Raw genomic sequence first — 17,324 nt, 5'->3', positions numbered from 1 at the left:
CTGCAGGCCTTGGATAAGGTCTGCTTCACAAATGATGCAACCACTTTAAGACTGCTTGTCATCAGACCCCTATGATCTCACTCAAGAAGCAATTGAATCCTTCCATTCTCTCAAACTGCTCATTGTGTCAGCCCCTGCCTTAGGCATTCTGTCATGTCTGCCATGTAGGTCATGTACGCCATGTCTATTTTGCCTCATGACCCTGGGAGCGGTATGCACGCGCATCTCATGTCTGCTATCCTGCATGTTCCCTAGAGCAGTGTGCACACTCACCTCATGACTGTTGAGCTGCGGGATGCCTGCGTTTCTGCTCTGCCTTCTGTGATCGTCTCGTCATGTCTAGAACCCCTGATCACGTGTCTTTCCTATGTTCCAGCAGAGGCTGATTCTGCATTCATCTTTGCATGTCTGGAACTCTGGTCATGTGACCTGCCTAGGTTTCAGCACTGGTTCTGCAATCATCTCTGCATGTCTGGAATTCTGATCATGTGACCTGCCTAGGTTTCAGCACTGGTTCTGCAATCATCCCTGCATGTCTGGAATCCTGATCATGTGACTGCTCCCTGTGATCCTGGAGGATCTGAACTGGAAGTTCTCCCCTGGTCCTGACGCGGAAGTGGAGGTGCTATGCCCTATATCAGACTGCCCTGTTATGAATGGGAAACCGAGGAGGAAAAACAAGACAACAAGCTAAGTCTCAGAAAACCAGAGAAGTTGGTAACTATGCAGATTGCAGATCCTTGATCTTAACCGCACAACTAGAAGCAGTCGTGGAGCGTTCCTATGTTGGTCCTAGATGCCTCGTCACAACCGGAGAACTACATAAGCCTAAAGCAGGAAAAGAGGAAAACTAACTGCCCCAGAGCAGACCCCAAAGGAAAGACAGACAACCACATGTATTGACGGTGAAACAAGATGAAAATACAAACAAAGGCAGGAAAATAGGCTGAGCAAACAATGGGGCCCGGCTAACTAAAAGGACAGAAAAGGAAAGACACTGTCTGCAATCTGCCAAAAACAACCCACAAAAATATTGTCCAACACTTCTGATAGCAAAATTAACCCTGAAGTCACTAGACTTCTAAACCTATATCAGGACTCTGAAATATTCTGAGACAGAGCAAAAAAGAGGCCAATCTAATAAGGGACAAAAAGCAGATTGGCAAATACTAATTAATAGGAGTGGAATTTCAGCATAGGACCACAAATTGATGTCTAGCTCCCTCCAACCAATGTTTCCACTCCTCAAATGCCCATTTCATGGCCAGCAATTCCCAATTCCCCACGTCATCGTTGCGTTCAGATGGGAAAAACTTTCGAGAAAAGAAGGCACAGGGATTCATCTTAGAAGTCACAGGGTCTTTTTGGGACAACACAGCTCCTGCACCAATCTCAGAAGCGTCCACCTCCACTTGAAATGGAAGTGAGACATCAGGTTTCTGTAAAACTGGAGCTGAAGTAAATCTCTGCTTAAGCTCCTGAAATGCTGAGTCAGCCTCAGGAGACCAATTCAGCAGATCAGCTCCCTTCTTGGTCAGATCAGTCAGTGGTTTGACAATACTAGAAAAATTACCTATAAATTTACGATAGAAATTAGAAAAACCCAAAAACTTCTGGAGAGCCTTCAAAGAAGTAGGCTGAACCCAATCATAAATGGCCTGTACCTTGGCCGGGTCCATTTCAATAGTCGATGGAGACAAGATAAATCCCAAAAATGATATTCTCTGTATTCCAAAGAGGCACTTCGATCCCTTAACAAACAGGAAATTCTCCCTCAAAATCCAGAACACAGTCTGGACATGTTCCACATGGGAATCACTATCACTAGAAAAGATCAAAATATCATCCAGATAGATGATCAGAAACTTATCCACAAAGTCTCGGAAAATATTCATAAAGGATTGGAAGACAGAAGGGGCATTAGAGAGCCCAAAAGGCATCACCAGGTACTCAAAATGTCCCTCTGGAGTATTAAACGCCGTCTTCCATTCATCCCCGTGCTTGATGCGAATAAGATTATACGCCCCCTGAGGTCAAGCTAAGTAAACCAGCAGGCACTCTTAACTCTGGAGAATAAATCAGACATCAGAGGTAAGGGGTACTGATATTTAATCGTCATCTTGTTAAGGGAACGATAACACTGGTCAACAGCATTTTTGGTGCCAAAGATATTTCATCGAATTTAGGGTATTTTTGGGGTGCTGATTCTGAATATGTCATCAGTTTTGCCAGATTGGCTCAAGTTTTTGAGATTTTTGGTATCTTATTTATAGCACTTGTTGGTAAATGCGACGCATCATCTCATTAATTTCTTTGGATTAGTACTTGAACTGAGCAGTTCTCAATATAGTTTTGTGTTAATTAGTGTTCTAAAAGTTTGTTCATAGCTTGATTTTTGCACTAACTTTATGTTGTTGTCTGTTTTCCAGTGAAAAGCATGAACTCATCATGAAGAAGTTGTCTTAACGATCCAGACTCATTCTGTTACATTTGTGGTGAATATACACTGCCAAAACATAGAAGAAACATAACAGACTTCGTAAAAAAAGTGTATTTTGCCTATTTTGGGGTTATGCTTGGGGACCAAGACAAGTTTTGGGCACCACACATAGTGTGCAAAGCATGTATCGAATTATTACGAAAATGGAGCAAAGGACAAAGAAAAAGCTTCAAATTTGGTGTTCCAATGGTGTGGAGAGAGCCAAAAAATCATCATGATGACTGTTATTTATGGTAAACACAGGTACAGGCACATCTTCACAATGAGGGACAGGCCTTCTTGCAGATTCCATGTTACTCCCATTTTCGTTTCTTATGCTTATTGAATCCTTGCACTTGCACTGCACAGAAATAACAGTCATCATGATGATTTTTTGGCTCTCTCCACACCATTGGAACACCAAATTTGAAGCTTTTTCTTTGTCCTTTGCTCCATTTTCGTAATAATTCGATACATGCTTTGCACACTATGTGTGGTGCCCAAAACTTGTCTTGGTCCCCAAGCATAACCCCAAAATAGGCAAAATACACTTTTTTTACGAAGTGTGTTATGTTTCTTCTATGTTTTGGCAGTGTATATTCACCACAAATGTAACAGAATGAGTCTGGATCGTTAAGACAACTTCTTCATGATGAGTTCATGCTTTTCACTGGAAAACAGACAACAACATAAAGTTAGTGCAAAAATCAAGCTATGAACAAACTTTTAGAACACTAATTAACACAAAACTATATTGAGAACTGCTCAGTTCAAGTACTAATCCAAAGAAATTAATGAGATGATGCGTCGCATTTACCAACAAGTGCTATAAATAAGATACCAAAAATCTCAAAAACTTGAGCCAATCTGGCAAAACTGATGACATATTCAGAATCAGCACCCCAAAAATACCCCAAATTCATTAAAATATTTTGGACACCAGAAAAAAAAATTTTTTTCGTTGACCTGTGTAATCAATACACGGTCTTAATGAACCATCTTTATTGGCCACAAAAAAAAACCCAGCACCTAACGGTGACGAGGATGGTCTAATATGACCCTTCTCCAATGACTCCTTAATATAGGATCGCATAGCATCATGTTCGGGTACAGATAAGTTGAAAAGCCGACCCTTGGGAAATTTACACCCAGGCATCAACTCAATTGCACAGTCATAACTCCTATGAGGAGGCAAAGACGCAGACTTTCACTAAAAACATCAGAGAAATCATCGAGATAATCAGGAATATCATGAGACTGAGGAGAGGTGGAGAAAACAGGAGTGTCCCTAAGAACACCCTGACAACCCCAACTGACCACAGACACAGATTTCCAATCCAAAACTGGGTTATGAGTTTGCAACCAGGTGAACCCAAGAACAATAGTATCATGCAAATTATGCAGCACCAAAAATTTACAATTTTCTTTGTGGTCTGGGGCAACTTGCATTATCACCTGGTGTCCAAAACTGAGGTTTATTCTCTGCCAAAGGAGTGGCATCAATACCCCTCAAAGGAATGGGCATCTGCAGAGGCGTCATGGACAAACCACAACGTTTAGCAAAGTCCAAATCCATCAGATTCAGAGCTGCTCCTGAATCCACAAAAGCCTTAGTGGAAAATGTGGACAAGGAGCAGATCAGAGTAATTGCCAAAAGGAACTTAGGTTGCATACTGCCCACCCCAAATGTGTGTGCAAAACGTTTCTCTCATTTAGGGCCGACAGAAATAGTATGAGAGGCGTCTCCACAGAAAAAACACAGCTTATTACGCCTTCTAAACTCCCGACGTTGCGCCCTGGACAAAACCCCATCACATTGCATAGGTTCAGACATTTGTTCAAAAGGTGGCAGCGCCTCCCGTGTAGTTTTACGTTCACGTAAACGCCGATCAACTTGAATGGCTAATGACATATAGCCATCCAGACCAGAGGGAACAGGAAATCCCACCATAACATCTTTTAAGGTCTCTGATAAACCTTTCCGAAAGAGAGCTGCCAATGCACTATCATTCCATGTAGTAAGGACAGCCCACTTTTGTAATTTTTGACAGTACAACTCTGCAGGATCCTGACCCTGGTTTAATGCCAACAGGGTTCTCTCAGCTTGATCAAGGACATTAGGTTCATCATACAACAACCCCAAGGCCTGAAAAAATGCATCCACATTAGTAAGAATAGGATTTTCAGGTGTCAGAGAAAAAGCCCAATCTTGGGGATCGCAGCGCATCAAAGAGATGACAATTTTAACCTGCTGCACAGAGCTCCCCGATGAGTTAGGCTTCAAAGCAAGAAATAATTTACAATTATTCTTAAAATTCAGAAATTTAGACCGATCCCCAGAAAACACATCAGGAGTAGGAATCTTGGGTTCAGCAGCATGTGACTGAATAAGGTAGGTGGAAATTCCCTGTACTTCAGCAGCAAGCTGCTCCACACGATCAGAGAGTTGTTAATCTCCATTAGGAAAAAAATCCTCCTACGGCCCCAGAAAAAAAAAGAGGAAAAAATACATTAGAAAAAAAAATTCTGACACTTTTTTTTTTTTCTTTCTTTCTCTAACAATTCTTTCCTGCTTTTGAGTACCCTAGAATCTGCGGTATGGCTGGTGATTCTGTTATGAATGGGAAACCGAGGAGGAAAAACAAGACAACAAGCTAAGTTTCAGAAAACCAGAGAAGTTGGTAACTATGCAGATTGTAGATCCCTGATCTTAACCGCACAACTAGAAGCAGTCGTGGAGCGTTCCTACGTTGGTCCTAGACGCCTCGTCACAACCGGAGAACTACATAAGCCTAAAGCAGGAAAAGAGGAAAACTAACTGCCCCAGAGCAGACCCCAAAGGAAAGACAGCCCCCCACATGTATTGATGGTGAAACAAGATGAAAATACAAACAAAGGCAGGAAAATAGGCTGAGCAAACAATGGGGCCCGGCTAACTAAAAAGGACAGAAAAGGAAAGACACTATCTGCAATCTGCCAAACACAACCTACAAAAATATTGTCCAACACTTCTGATAGCAAAATTAACCCTGAAGTCACTAGACTTCTAAACCTATATCAGCACTCTGAAATATTCTGAGACAGAGCAAAAAAGAGGCCAATCTAATAAGGGACAAAAAGCAGATTGGCAAATACTGATTAATAGGAGTGGAATTTCAGCATAGCCCCAGCAGGGGCAGGCTGATTACACAACAAACTGAATTGGCCAACAAGCGCAAGTGTGAACATTAGCAAAAAAACAAACTTAACTTGAGAAGACTGGAAGAGAGCTGAAGTCCAGGACCTGAGAAGCAGACTGAATCACCAGCACCCGGATAGGGCGACGGCTGTCTTATATCCAGTCTGATACTCCAGAGATCCAATCGTTATCTTCCTCATCAGGTGGCAGATCACTACCACTTAAACCAACCGCACTACCTCCTGTCACCACCAGAGGGAGAACGGAAGGGGAACTCTCAACTGGTGGAGCAGAAAATGAGTTCATGACACTTCCCCTTCCTATGCTCAGGGCCTGAGTATTGTGTTGCTTCCCTGCATGGCTGCTTGGTCTGCGGGGTCGCTCCCTCTATTCTGTGCCCTTGCACTCTGCTCTGTTGTGCGTCTCTGCACACGCTCCATGCTCGTACTCCGTCTCATGTCCCGTGCTTTGTCTTATGTTTGTCGATTGTGCCATGTTCGTCCTTGTCCTGATTGGACTTGTAGTCCTTCTGTTATTCTCTGCCTTGCCTGTTTCTGCCATGTCTTGCCTTTGCTATGCTCTGCCTTGTGTTTTCTCCTCTGTTCTCTGTCTCTGCCTGTTATTCCTGCTCTCTGTTAAAGTGCTCTCTAGCACGTTCCCAAACTAGTCCCAAGGCTCTGCCTTGGCCCGGCTCTGGGCTTCGGCCTATGCTCCGCTGCTAGCTCTGTTCTTGCTCTGTCCTGACTCCGTGTTTCTGCCTATGCTTCCGGTCCTGGTTCTGTTCTCTGCCTATGCTCTGCCTAGTTTCTTGTGTTGCCTTGCTCTGTTGCTTCGTGTGCCCTTTGCATGCGCCTGGCCTTCCTAGTCTCCTGTTTGTGCCTCAGCCGTGCCTGCCCTAGCCGTGCCCGCCTGCTTGTGCCTCAGCCATGCTCGTCGGTCACTGACAGCTGTGTCGCCTGCCATGCCTCAGCCAGGTTCGCTGGAGTCTTGCCCGTCTGTCAGTGACGCAGCCCGATCAGCTAGCCAGTGCCCCAGCCGTGTTCTCTGTGCTCCCTTGCACTTCACGCTGTTTCCGCGCTGTGCTCTCCGTGCTCTCTAAAGCACACGCAGGCCCTCGCCTGCCCTTGGCATACTTCCCCGTGCTTCTATAAAAGCATGCGCAGGTTTTGCCATGTATCCTGTCATGCCCTCTTGCACGCACAGGCCCTAACCCTGTTCTCGTACTGTGTCCCTGGCGTGTCCTCGCACGCGCAGGCCACCGTCCTTGTACCTGTCCCTGGCGTGCCCTCTGCATGCCCAGGCCACCATCCTTGTACCTTTCCTTGGCTTGCCCTCGCACGCGCAGGCCACCGTCCTTGTACCTGTCCCTGGCATGCCCCTCGGCATGCGCAGGCCTCCATCCTGTGAACCTGATCCTGGTGTGTCTCCAAGCACGCACCCTGCCTTGAACCCTGGCATGGCTCCAAGCACGCACTCTGCCTTGGACCCTGGCATGCCCCTCGGCATGCGCAGGCCTCCGTCCTGTGAACCTGACCCTGGCATGTCTCCAAGCACACACCCTGCCTTGATCCCTGGCGTAGCTCCAAGGACGCACCCTGCCTTGAACCCTGGCTTGCCTGCCGGATTCCCGAAACCTGCCGACCGTTGTCAGAGGTCCGCAACCAGATGACTGCGGCCTGATGTCCGGAGCTGATGTCCGCAGCCTGATGCCTGGACCCTGTTGGTCGTTGCCAGTAGTCCGGAGTCCGATGCCATCGCACCCTGTCTTAGATCCTGGCGTGTCCTTGCACGCACCCTGCCTTGGACTCTGGCGTGTCTCTCGGCGCGCACCTTGTCTTGGACTCTGGCGTGTCCTAGCACGCATCCCTTCTAGGAAGTCTTGTGTGATCCCTAACACGTACCCTGCCCTGGACCCTGGTATGTTTTCATGCACGTGTTATGCCTGGAACATTTGGCGTGCCCATGCACGCATCTTGCCGTGTTTCACTGTTTGTGCCCTGCATCTGATTCCCTGTTTATGCCTTGCACCTGAATAAAGTGTGAAACCACCTTTGCTGAAGAAACTCTGTGACTTCACTTTATGTTTGGTATCCTATCTGTCCTGTTGCCAGACACTCAATAGTGTCTCCTTGAGCCGGCCGTCTGGTCCAGCTGCCGTGGTGGCTCACCCCTTTGGACTTGCCTCTGACACTCCCTGTACAGGGGGTGGGTTCTCACTAGGTCAGCTCGCCCTAGGTGGGTGGGCTCCACGGCCCAGAGGGTCCACTCTTTCAAGAAAAACGACTCAGCATAAGCTGATGCTCGTCACACGTTCCAAACTATGATCAGCCATTTTTCTTGTTTTGCACAGAGCAGGGAGGACATGCTACCGCAATACTGACACAACAACATGGAGGGAAACAGACCAATAGCTTACTACCCAGCACAATTAGACCCAGTGATCAGAGGGTCACCTACGTGTGTCCGTGAGGTAGGAGCAGCTGCACTACTACTAGGAAAGGCATGTGAGATCATACTGACGTTTCCTTTGACAATCTATTCCCCACATGACATCCATTCCATACTCGTACAAGTTCAACCAAAACATCTGTCTATGGCCAGACAGCTCCGACTTGAATGCGCTCTACTAATTCCTGAGTATGTCACCCTCAAACGGTGTAACGTTCTGAATACAGCCACCCTCCTTCCTGTGGATTCAGAAAAGGGGGAATTGTTGACCGTATTAGCAAGTGAGGAAGAATACTTTAACATGACGCGTGAACATTACTGCATAGAACTGATGAGTCAGGAGACAGTGGGTTTTGCACACGTTCATGAAAACCCTGTTCCTAATGCAGATTTTGAGGTTATTTGGTAGATGGCTCCAGATACCACCAGCATGGACGATTCTACACTGGATATGCAGTAGTATCCTCACATGAGGTAATCCGAGCGGAACCACTCTCTCCTCACATGTCGGCACAGGAGGCAGAGTTGAAGGCACTCACTGAGGCGTGTAGAGCCGCTGCAGGTAAAGTCGCTAATATTTACACAGATTCGAATTATGCATGGGGAATAGCCCATGATTATGGCCCTATCTGGAGAAGCAGAGCATTTCTTACATCAGCTGGTAAGCCCATTAAAAATACAGAGCTAGTGATTGGAGGCATTGATGTTACCAGTCCAGGTTGGCATTGTCAAGGTAAAAGCACACGAACGGTGACTCCATGGAGGTAGAGGGTACAAGAAGGGCAGACGAGGCTGCTAAAGTAGCAGCAAGGCGGCCTAGGAAGCAGTGGACGGTGGTGGGGAGTCAGCGTATTCCAGCCACACTGAGCCAAGATGTCCTGAAATCCCTCCAGCAACAGGCTGCCCAAACAGAGAAGGTACACCGGGGGAGACTGGGAGCTGAGCTGAACTCAAATGGAGTATGGGAGAATAAGGATATATTGTGCCTACCGAAGTCCCTGTTCCCAATCATGGTGCAAGCAACACATGGCCCCATTCACGCCTCAAAGAGTCACATGTGTGCCATGGTAGATGCCTTCTGGATCGCTCCTGGCTTCAGTTGCGCAGCCGCGAAACTCGTACAATCATGCCTCATCTGTGCATAGCACAACCCAGGTAAGACAGTAAGGCTAAGTGCACACGTTGCAGAAAATTTCTGCACAAAAACCTGAATCCCTTCCCAGAAACCGCACCTATTTTTCCGCTGCGGTTTTTGCGCGTTTTTTATGCATTTTTTTCCGCAGCGGTTTCTAACCGCATGGAAGAAGCCAAAACCGCGGAAAAATCCGCAAAATTAATGAGCATGCTGCGTTTTTTACCGCAATGCAGTTTTTTCACGGTAAAAAACGCATCAATGTGCACAAAAAGTGCAAAATGCATAGAAATGACTGGGAAGCTTATTTTTAGCGGTTTTATAGCGGTTTTATAGTGAAAGCCGCGGTAAAAACCGCTAAAAAAACGCTGTGTGTGAACACAGCCTAAAAGTCACTAAGAAAGCGACACCCAGGCCTCTCTACCCATTTCAGAGACTGCAGACTGATGACATACAGCTACCAAGGTAGGAGTGTATGCAAATATCCTAGTATGTGTAGATCTCTTCTCTTGTTGGCCGGAAGCCTATCCGGTAAAATGTGAAAATGCTAAAATGACTACAGACAAACTGATGAAAGAACTGATCTGCAGGTATGGTGTCCCAGAAGCCACAGAAACAGATAGGGGTACACACTTCATGGGAGAAATGAGGGAAGTCATGCAGGCCCCGGGTGCACAGCAAGCATTTCATACACCTTATAGGCCACAAAGTAGTGGGAAAGTGGAAAGACTAAATGGGACACTTAAGGCCCCGTCTCACTAAGCAATCTCGGTAGCGAGATCACTGCTGAGTCACAACTTTTGTGACGTAACAGCGATCTCACCAGCGAGATCGCTGTGTGTGACAGCGATCAGCGAGCGGGCCCCCTGCCGGTATCGCTGATCGCTGGAAGAAACCTCTGGACATTTCTTTGGTCGCTGGTCTCCCGCTGGCCAGCAGGCATCGCTGTGTGTGACAGGCGGGAGACCAGCGATCAGGTGTAAAAAATAATAAAAAAAATTAAAAATATAGTTATTCTCACCTTCCGATGTCCCGTTCAGCCATCCTGCCTCTCTCCACGCTCCGGTCCCAGTGATCCTTTGCATGAATGACCGCGAGACTTTGTTATCCCGCGAGACTGTGACATCTCCCGGTCATTCGTGCAAAGGATCACTGGGACCGGAGCGTGGAGAGAGGCGGGAAGGCTGAACGGGACGTCGGAAGGTGAGAATAACTATATTTTTTATTTTGATACTATTTTCTACAGCGATAGCCAGCGATGCCGGGCGCTCGGCATCACTGTGCTGATCGCTGGTGAAGCTCTGTGTGACAGCTCACCAGTGATCACATAGCGACTTACCAGCGATCCTGACACCTTCATATCGGTGTCGGGATCGCTGGTGAGTCGCTTAGTGTGACGGGGCCTTTAAACTGTAAATTCAAAAGGCCATGGCAGACACAGGAAAGAGCTGGGTAGAGTGCTTGCCTCTTGCACTCTTTTCAGTCAGACACACTCCAAATAGAAACACAGGCTTGTCTCCTTTTGAAGTCCTGTTTGTTAGTGCACCAAAGACTGGTCAGTAATTCCCACAGGTGTTACAAATGCAACACGTCTCTATGACAGCCTTTGTTCAGACCTTAAAGATTTAATGGGGTACATAAACATGTGTTCTCATCCATTCCAGATCCTAATGCCAGTGCAGATGTGCACCAGCTGAATCCAGGTGATTGGGTGGTTATACGCAGACACGTGAGAAGGAGCCTGGACCCACGATTTGACGGCCCCTTCCAAGTCCAGCTGACCACATCCACCTCAGTAAAACTTGAGGGAAAGCCCACCTGGATCCACGCCAGTCACTGCAAGAAGGTCCTTTCACCAGTAGAATGACTGTTCTCCTCATCACCTTGCTGGCAGTGACAGGGTTACTGCACTCTACAGAGACACAGGACAACCTCTTAAATGCTGATTGGGACAACAAACTTATTCGGCATCATGCTATTCTTATAAAGGACATGGAAGGACAGAAACCGAAGGACTGTTGGATCTGTACACACAGCCCTGTATCCACGAGGACTATGCCGTACTTGGCCTTACCTCTGGAGCCATGGGAGGTATTAACCCCAGACTGCATACACAATGAGACTTGGACTCAATCTAGGTTTTGGGGAAAGATGTGCCCCGTGATATATCTGCCTCATTGGCTATAATCGGATGGGCCGCTAATCCCTGGTTTCAGTTTAACCCCTTTCTGACATCAGACATACTATCCCGTCCATGGGACCCGGGCCCCTATGCCCATGGACGGGATAGTACGTCTAGCGCGATCAGCTGCGCTCACGAGGGGAGCGCAGCTGATCGCGGCCCGGTGTCAGCTGATTATCACAGCTGACACCTGGCACTATGTTTCAGGGGCAGTCACGGACCGCCCCTGACACGTTAACCCCTTGCACACCGCGATCAAACACGATTGCGGTGTACCGGGGGTTAAAGGGAAGCATCGGCAGGGAGGGGGCTCCCTCCGTGCTTCCCTGAGCCCCCCACAGCAGCGCAATGTGCAGCACTGCTGCGGGGGGCGCCATCCCTGCAGGTCCTCGAATCCAAGATGGCGACGGGGGCCTGCAGGGAGCTGGCTTCCTCAGTGCCTGCAAAGCGCAGGCAAGGAGGAAGCCTTGTGCAGTGCCTGTGACAGATTGCTGATCTGTCACAGTGATCTGTGATGTGACAGATCAGCAATCTGTCACAGGACAGTGATGTCCTACCTGGGACAATGTAATAAAGTTAAAAAAAAAAGTGTAAAAATAATTTTTAAAAAATCGCTAAATAAATGAAAAAAAAAAATATTCCCTAATAAATTCATTTTTTGGAAATAAAAAAAACAAAAACAATAAAAGTACACATATTTGGTATCGCCACGTCCGTAACGACCCGCCCTATAAAACTGTCCCATTAGTTAACCCCTTAAAAAATAAAAATAAAAAACGAAGCAAAAAATAATGATTTATTATCATACCGCCGAACAAAAAGTGCAATAACGCGCGATCAAAAAGACGCATATAAATATCCATGGTACCGCTGAAAACGTCATCTTGTCCCGCAAAAATTGAGCCACCATACATCATCAGCAAAAAAATTAAAAAGTTATAGCTCGCAGAATAAAGCGATGCAAAAATAATTATTTTTTATATAAAATTTTTTCATTGCATAAAAGCGCCAAAAGATAAAAAACGACCTAAGTGAGGTATCGCTGTAACCGTACTGACCCGAAGAATAAAACCGCTTTATCAATTTTACTGCACGCGAAACGGTGTAAACGTACCCCCCCAAAAGAAATTCATGGAATGCTGGTTTTTGTTCATTCTGCGTCCCAAAAATCGGAATAAAAAGCGATCAAAAAATGTCACATACCCGAAAATGGTACCAATAAAAACATCAACTCATCCCACAAAAATTAAGACCTCACATGACTTGGTGGGTCAAAATACGGAAAAATTATAGCTCTCAATATGTGGTTATGCAAAAACTATTTTTACAATAAAAAGCGTCTTTTAGCGTGCGACAGCCGCCAAACATAAAAACCGCAATAAATAGTAAATCAAACCCCCCCCGTTATCACCCCCTTAGTTAGGGAAAAATAATAAAATTAAAAGAACATATATTTATTTCCATTTTCCCATTAGGGTTAGGGCTAGGGTTTGGGCTAGGGTGAGGGCTAGGGTTAGGGCTGAGATTAGGGTTAGGGGTGTGTTGGGGTTAGGGTTAGAGTTAGAATTGGGGGTTTCCACTGTTTAGACACATCAGGTGCTGTCCAAACACAACATGGGGTCTGATCTCAATTCCAGTCTATTCAAATGGTGCTCCTTCCCTTCCAACCTCTGCCATGCGCCCAAACAGTAGTTTACCCCCACATATGGGGTATCAGCCTACTCAGGACAAATTGCAAAACATCTTTTGGGGTCCAATTTCTCCTGTTACCCTTAGGAAAATAAAAAATTGGGGGCAAAAATATCATTTTTGTGCAAAAAAATATGATTTTTTTTATTTTCACACCCGGATGTTAGAAACTTCTGTGAAGCACTTGGGGGTTCAAAGTGCTCACCACAAATCTAGATAAGTTCCTTAGGGGGTCTAGTTTCCAAAATGGGGTCATTTGTGGGGGTTTCCACTGTTTAAGTACATTAGGGGCTCTCCAAAGGCAACATGACACCCACAGACCATTCCATCAAAGTCTGCATTCCAAAACGTCACTACTTCCCTTCCGAGCCCCGACGTGCCCATACAGTAGTTATCCCCCACATATGGGGTATCAGCGTACTCAGGACAAATTGGACAACTTTTGGGGTCCAATTTCTCCTGGTACCCTTGGGAAAATAAAAAAATTGGTGACTAAAAGATCATGTTTGTGGAAAAAATACGAAATTTTATTTTCACGCCCAGGCGTTATAAACTTCTGTGAATCACTGGAGGGGTCAAAGTGCTCACCCCACATCTAGATAAGTTCCTTGGGGAGACTAGTTTCCAAAATGGTGTAATTTGTGGGGGGTTTTCACTGTTTTGGTACATCAGGGGCTTTCCAAACGCGACATGGTGTCAGATCTCAATTCCAGCCAAAAACGTCAAATGGCGCTGCTTCTCTTCCGAGCTCTTCCATGCACCCAAATAGTGGTTTACCCCCACATGTGGGGTATCAGCGTACTCAGGACAAATTGCACAATAACTTTTAGGGTACTGTTACCCTTGGAAAAATAAGAATTGAGGGTGAAAAGATCATTTTTGTGGAAAAAATATGATTTTTTAATTGTATGGCTGTATGTTATAAACCTCTGTGAAGCCATTGGGGGTTCAAAGTTCTCACCACACATCTAGATAAGTTCCTTGGGGCATCTAGTTTCCAAAATGGTGTCATTTGTGGGGGGTTTCTATTGTTTTTGTACATCAGGGGCTTTTCAAACGTGACATGGTGTCAGATCTCAATTCCAGCCAAAAACATCAAATGGCGCTGCTTCCCTTCCGAGCTCTGCCATGCGCCCAAACAGTGGTTTACCCCCACATGTGGGGTATCAGCGTACTCAGGACAAATTGCACAATAATTTTTAGGGTCCTGTTACCCTTGGGAAAATAAAAATTGGGGGTGAAAAGATCATTTTTATGAAAAAAATATGATTTTTTAATTGTACCATTGTACGTTATAAACTTCTGTGAAGCCCTAGTGGGTTCAAAGTTCTCACCACATATCTAGATAAGTTCCTTGGGGGGTCCAGTTTCCAAAATGGGGTCACTTGTGGGGGGTTTCCACTGTTTAGGTACATCAGGGGCTCTCCAAACGTGACATGGAGTCCGATCTGAATTCCAGTCAATTTTGCATTGAAAAAGTCAAACGGCGCTCCTTCCCTTCTGAGCTCTGCCATGCGCCGAAACAGTGGTTCCCCCCCACATATCAGGTATTGGCGTACTCAGGACAAATTGCACAATAACTTTTGCAGTCCAATTTCACCTGTTACCCTTGGTAAAATAAAAAAATTGAACCTGAAGTATTTTTTTTTGTGAAAAGAAGTTAGATATTCATTTTGTTTTAAATATTCAAAAAATTCTTGTGATGCACATAAAGGGTTAATAAACTTCTTGAATGTGGTTTTGAGCACCTTAAGGGGTGCAGTTTTTAGAATGGTGTCACTTTTAGGTATTTTCTATCATATAGACCCCTCAAAGTGGCTTCAAATGTAATGTGGTCCGTAAAAATAAAATGGTGTTGCAAAAATGAGAAATCGCTGGTCAATTTTTAACCCTTATAACTTCCTAACAAAAAAAAATTTTGGTTCCAAAATTGTGCTGATGTAAAGTAAACATGTGGAAAAAGTTACTTATCAAGTTTTTTGTGTGTCGTATCTCTGTGATTTAAGGGCATAAAAATTCAAAGTTGGAAAATTGCGAAATTTTGGCCAAATTTCCATTTTTTCCACAAATAAACACATGTTATTTGAATGAAATTTTACCACTAACATGAAGTACAATATGTCACGAGAAAACAATGTCAGAATCACCAGGATCCATGGATGCGTTTCAGAGTTATTACCTCATAAAGGAACAGTGGTCAGAATTGTAAAAATTGGCCCGGTCATGATCGTGCAAACCACCCTTGGTGGTGAAGGGGTTAAAGGAACAGGATTCTAAATCCAAGAACAGAGGCAACAATGACATCTAATGGCCAGAGCTGGAACAACACTTAAGAAATGTCTTGCTGCACATGAATGGGCAGAACAATTATTATTACCTCTACTACATATTGGGATAGTTAATCAGAGATGGGAATACGCCTTTAAGAATCTCACATGTTTTTATGGTGTATATTTTTATCTGTTGCTATAGATTGTAATGTAATAAAGCTTATTTTTAATCCTCCCTTTATTGTTTCAAACTTTTCTGCGTTGGTGTATTATGTTTGTTGATTGTACTTTAGAGGTTCAGTACCATGGGATTTGTGAACAGGTGGCTCACCACTGTCTTAGGTCATAGTTTCATTATACTTTGAGTTGTACAGAATTATATATATAGAAAGTATATAAAATATAAGGCATTGATAATGAAAAATAATAAAATCTGTTTCATTCTTGGCAGGTGACTGTGGTGTCAAACCAGATACCTATGAAAAGCATGCCATTATTCCAGCTATACCTCCAGCCCTTCAGAGCAAAAATCAATCATCGGAGCCTTTTCAATCAGTCACCTATTTGGATTTATCACGGACTGTTAAGCAAAATGAAAGCCACAAAAGGGATGATGAGCATCAAATAATTCCCACAGAGAAGAAACCATTTTCCTGCTCAGAATGTGGGAAATGTTTTAAATGTAAAGCTCAATTGCTTACACATGAGAGAATTCACACAAGAGAAAAGCCATTTTCATGTCCAGAATGTGGGAAATGTTTCATGGTTAAATCAACACTTGTTAGACATCAGAAAATTCACAATGAAGAGAAGCCATATTCATGTTCAGAATGTGGGAAATGTTTTATCCAGAAAGCACATTTCGTTATGCATCAGCGAAGTCACACAGGAGAAAAGCCATTGTCATGTTCAGAATGTGGGAAGAGTTTTAACCATAAGTCAAATTTGCTTACACATTACAGAACTCACACAGGGGAGAAGCCTTTTTCATGTTCAGAATGTGGGAAATGTTTTAGCCAGAGATCAGATCTTCTTGACCATCAAAAAATTCACACAGGAGAGAAGTCATATTTACGTCCAGAATGTGGGAAATGTTTTATCCATAAAAAAGCTCTTCTTAAACATCAAAGAATCCACACAGGAGAGAAGCCATATTCATGTCAAGAATGTGGGAAATGTTTTATCCAGAAACCAGCTCTTCATAGACATCAAAGAATCCTCACAGGAGAGAAGCCATATTCATGTCCAGAATGTGGGAAACATTTTATCCACAGATCAGATCTTCTTAAACATCAAAGAATCCACACAGGAGTGAAGCCATATTCATGTCAAGAATGTGGGAAATGTTTTATCCAGAAACCAGCTCTTCATAGACATCAAAGAATCCACACCGGAGAGAAGCCATATTCATGTCCAGAATGTGGGAAATGTTATATTACGAGTTCAAAACTTTTTGCACAACAGAGAATTCATACAGGGTAAAAACTATTTTTTATGTGGTAATGTTATTCCTGGGAATCATATTTTCTTCATCTAAAAACTCATGTAGAGTGTGAAGGAAATAAATAATCAATAATTGAAATAAATCAGGCAGTAGAGTTCCATTTAGTTGTCAAAAAGGTGGAACTGGATATACCAATATTGTAAGCACAAAGGGGCTTTTGCTGGAGGTAGGTGTTAATCCTGGCACCTTTGCTCCTGGATTCTCAGCTTAGAGCAGGGGTCTCAAACTCAATTTACCCGGGGGCCACTGGTGGTAGAATCTGGGTGAGGCTGGGCTGCATCAGGTTTTCCACAAGAAAAGCTCTTACAAAAACTTTCCAATGTTATCAAATGTCTTTAAAAAAGACATGTTTGGGGCTGTGTATTAGATAATTCCACTTGGTGTCACTGTTTCAGCGTTAGCCGATGTGTGTTTTCCGCTTTTTTTTGTCCCGCTGAGCAAC

General features: G+C 44.5%; 1 protein-coding gene across 1 annotated transcript in view; it reads left to right on the top strand.

Annotated features, from left to right (window-relative positions):
• The window catches only part of LOC141094128 (uncharacterized), a 254,798-nt gene extending 237,938 nt beyond the window's left edge, over positions 1-16,860 (top strand). Inside the window, exon 4 of the mRNA XM_073579864.1 lies at positions 15,830-16,860. Coding sequence (XP_073435965.1) covers positions 15,830-16,860 — 1,031 coding nt within the window. The remainder of the gene's footprint in view (positions 1-15,829) is intronic.
• Positions 16,861-17,324: the final 464 nt, after the last annotated feature.

The sequence above is a fragment of the Dendrobates tinctorius genome, unplaced genomic scaffold (genome assembly GCF_039654945.1).
Source record: "Dendrobates tinctorius isolate UK_male_01 unplaced genomic scaffold, ASM3965494v1 ptg000063l, whole genome shotgun sequence".
Taxonomy (NCBI): Eukaryota; Metazoa; Chordata; class Amphibia; order Anura; family Dendrobatidae; genus Dendrobates; species Dendrobates tinctorius.
This window is presented reverse-complemented; position numbering and strand designations above follow the sequence as displayed.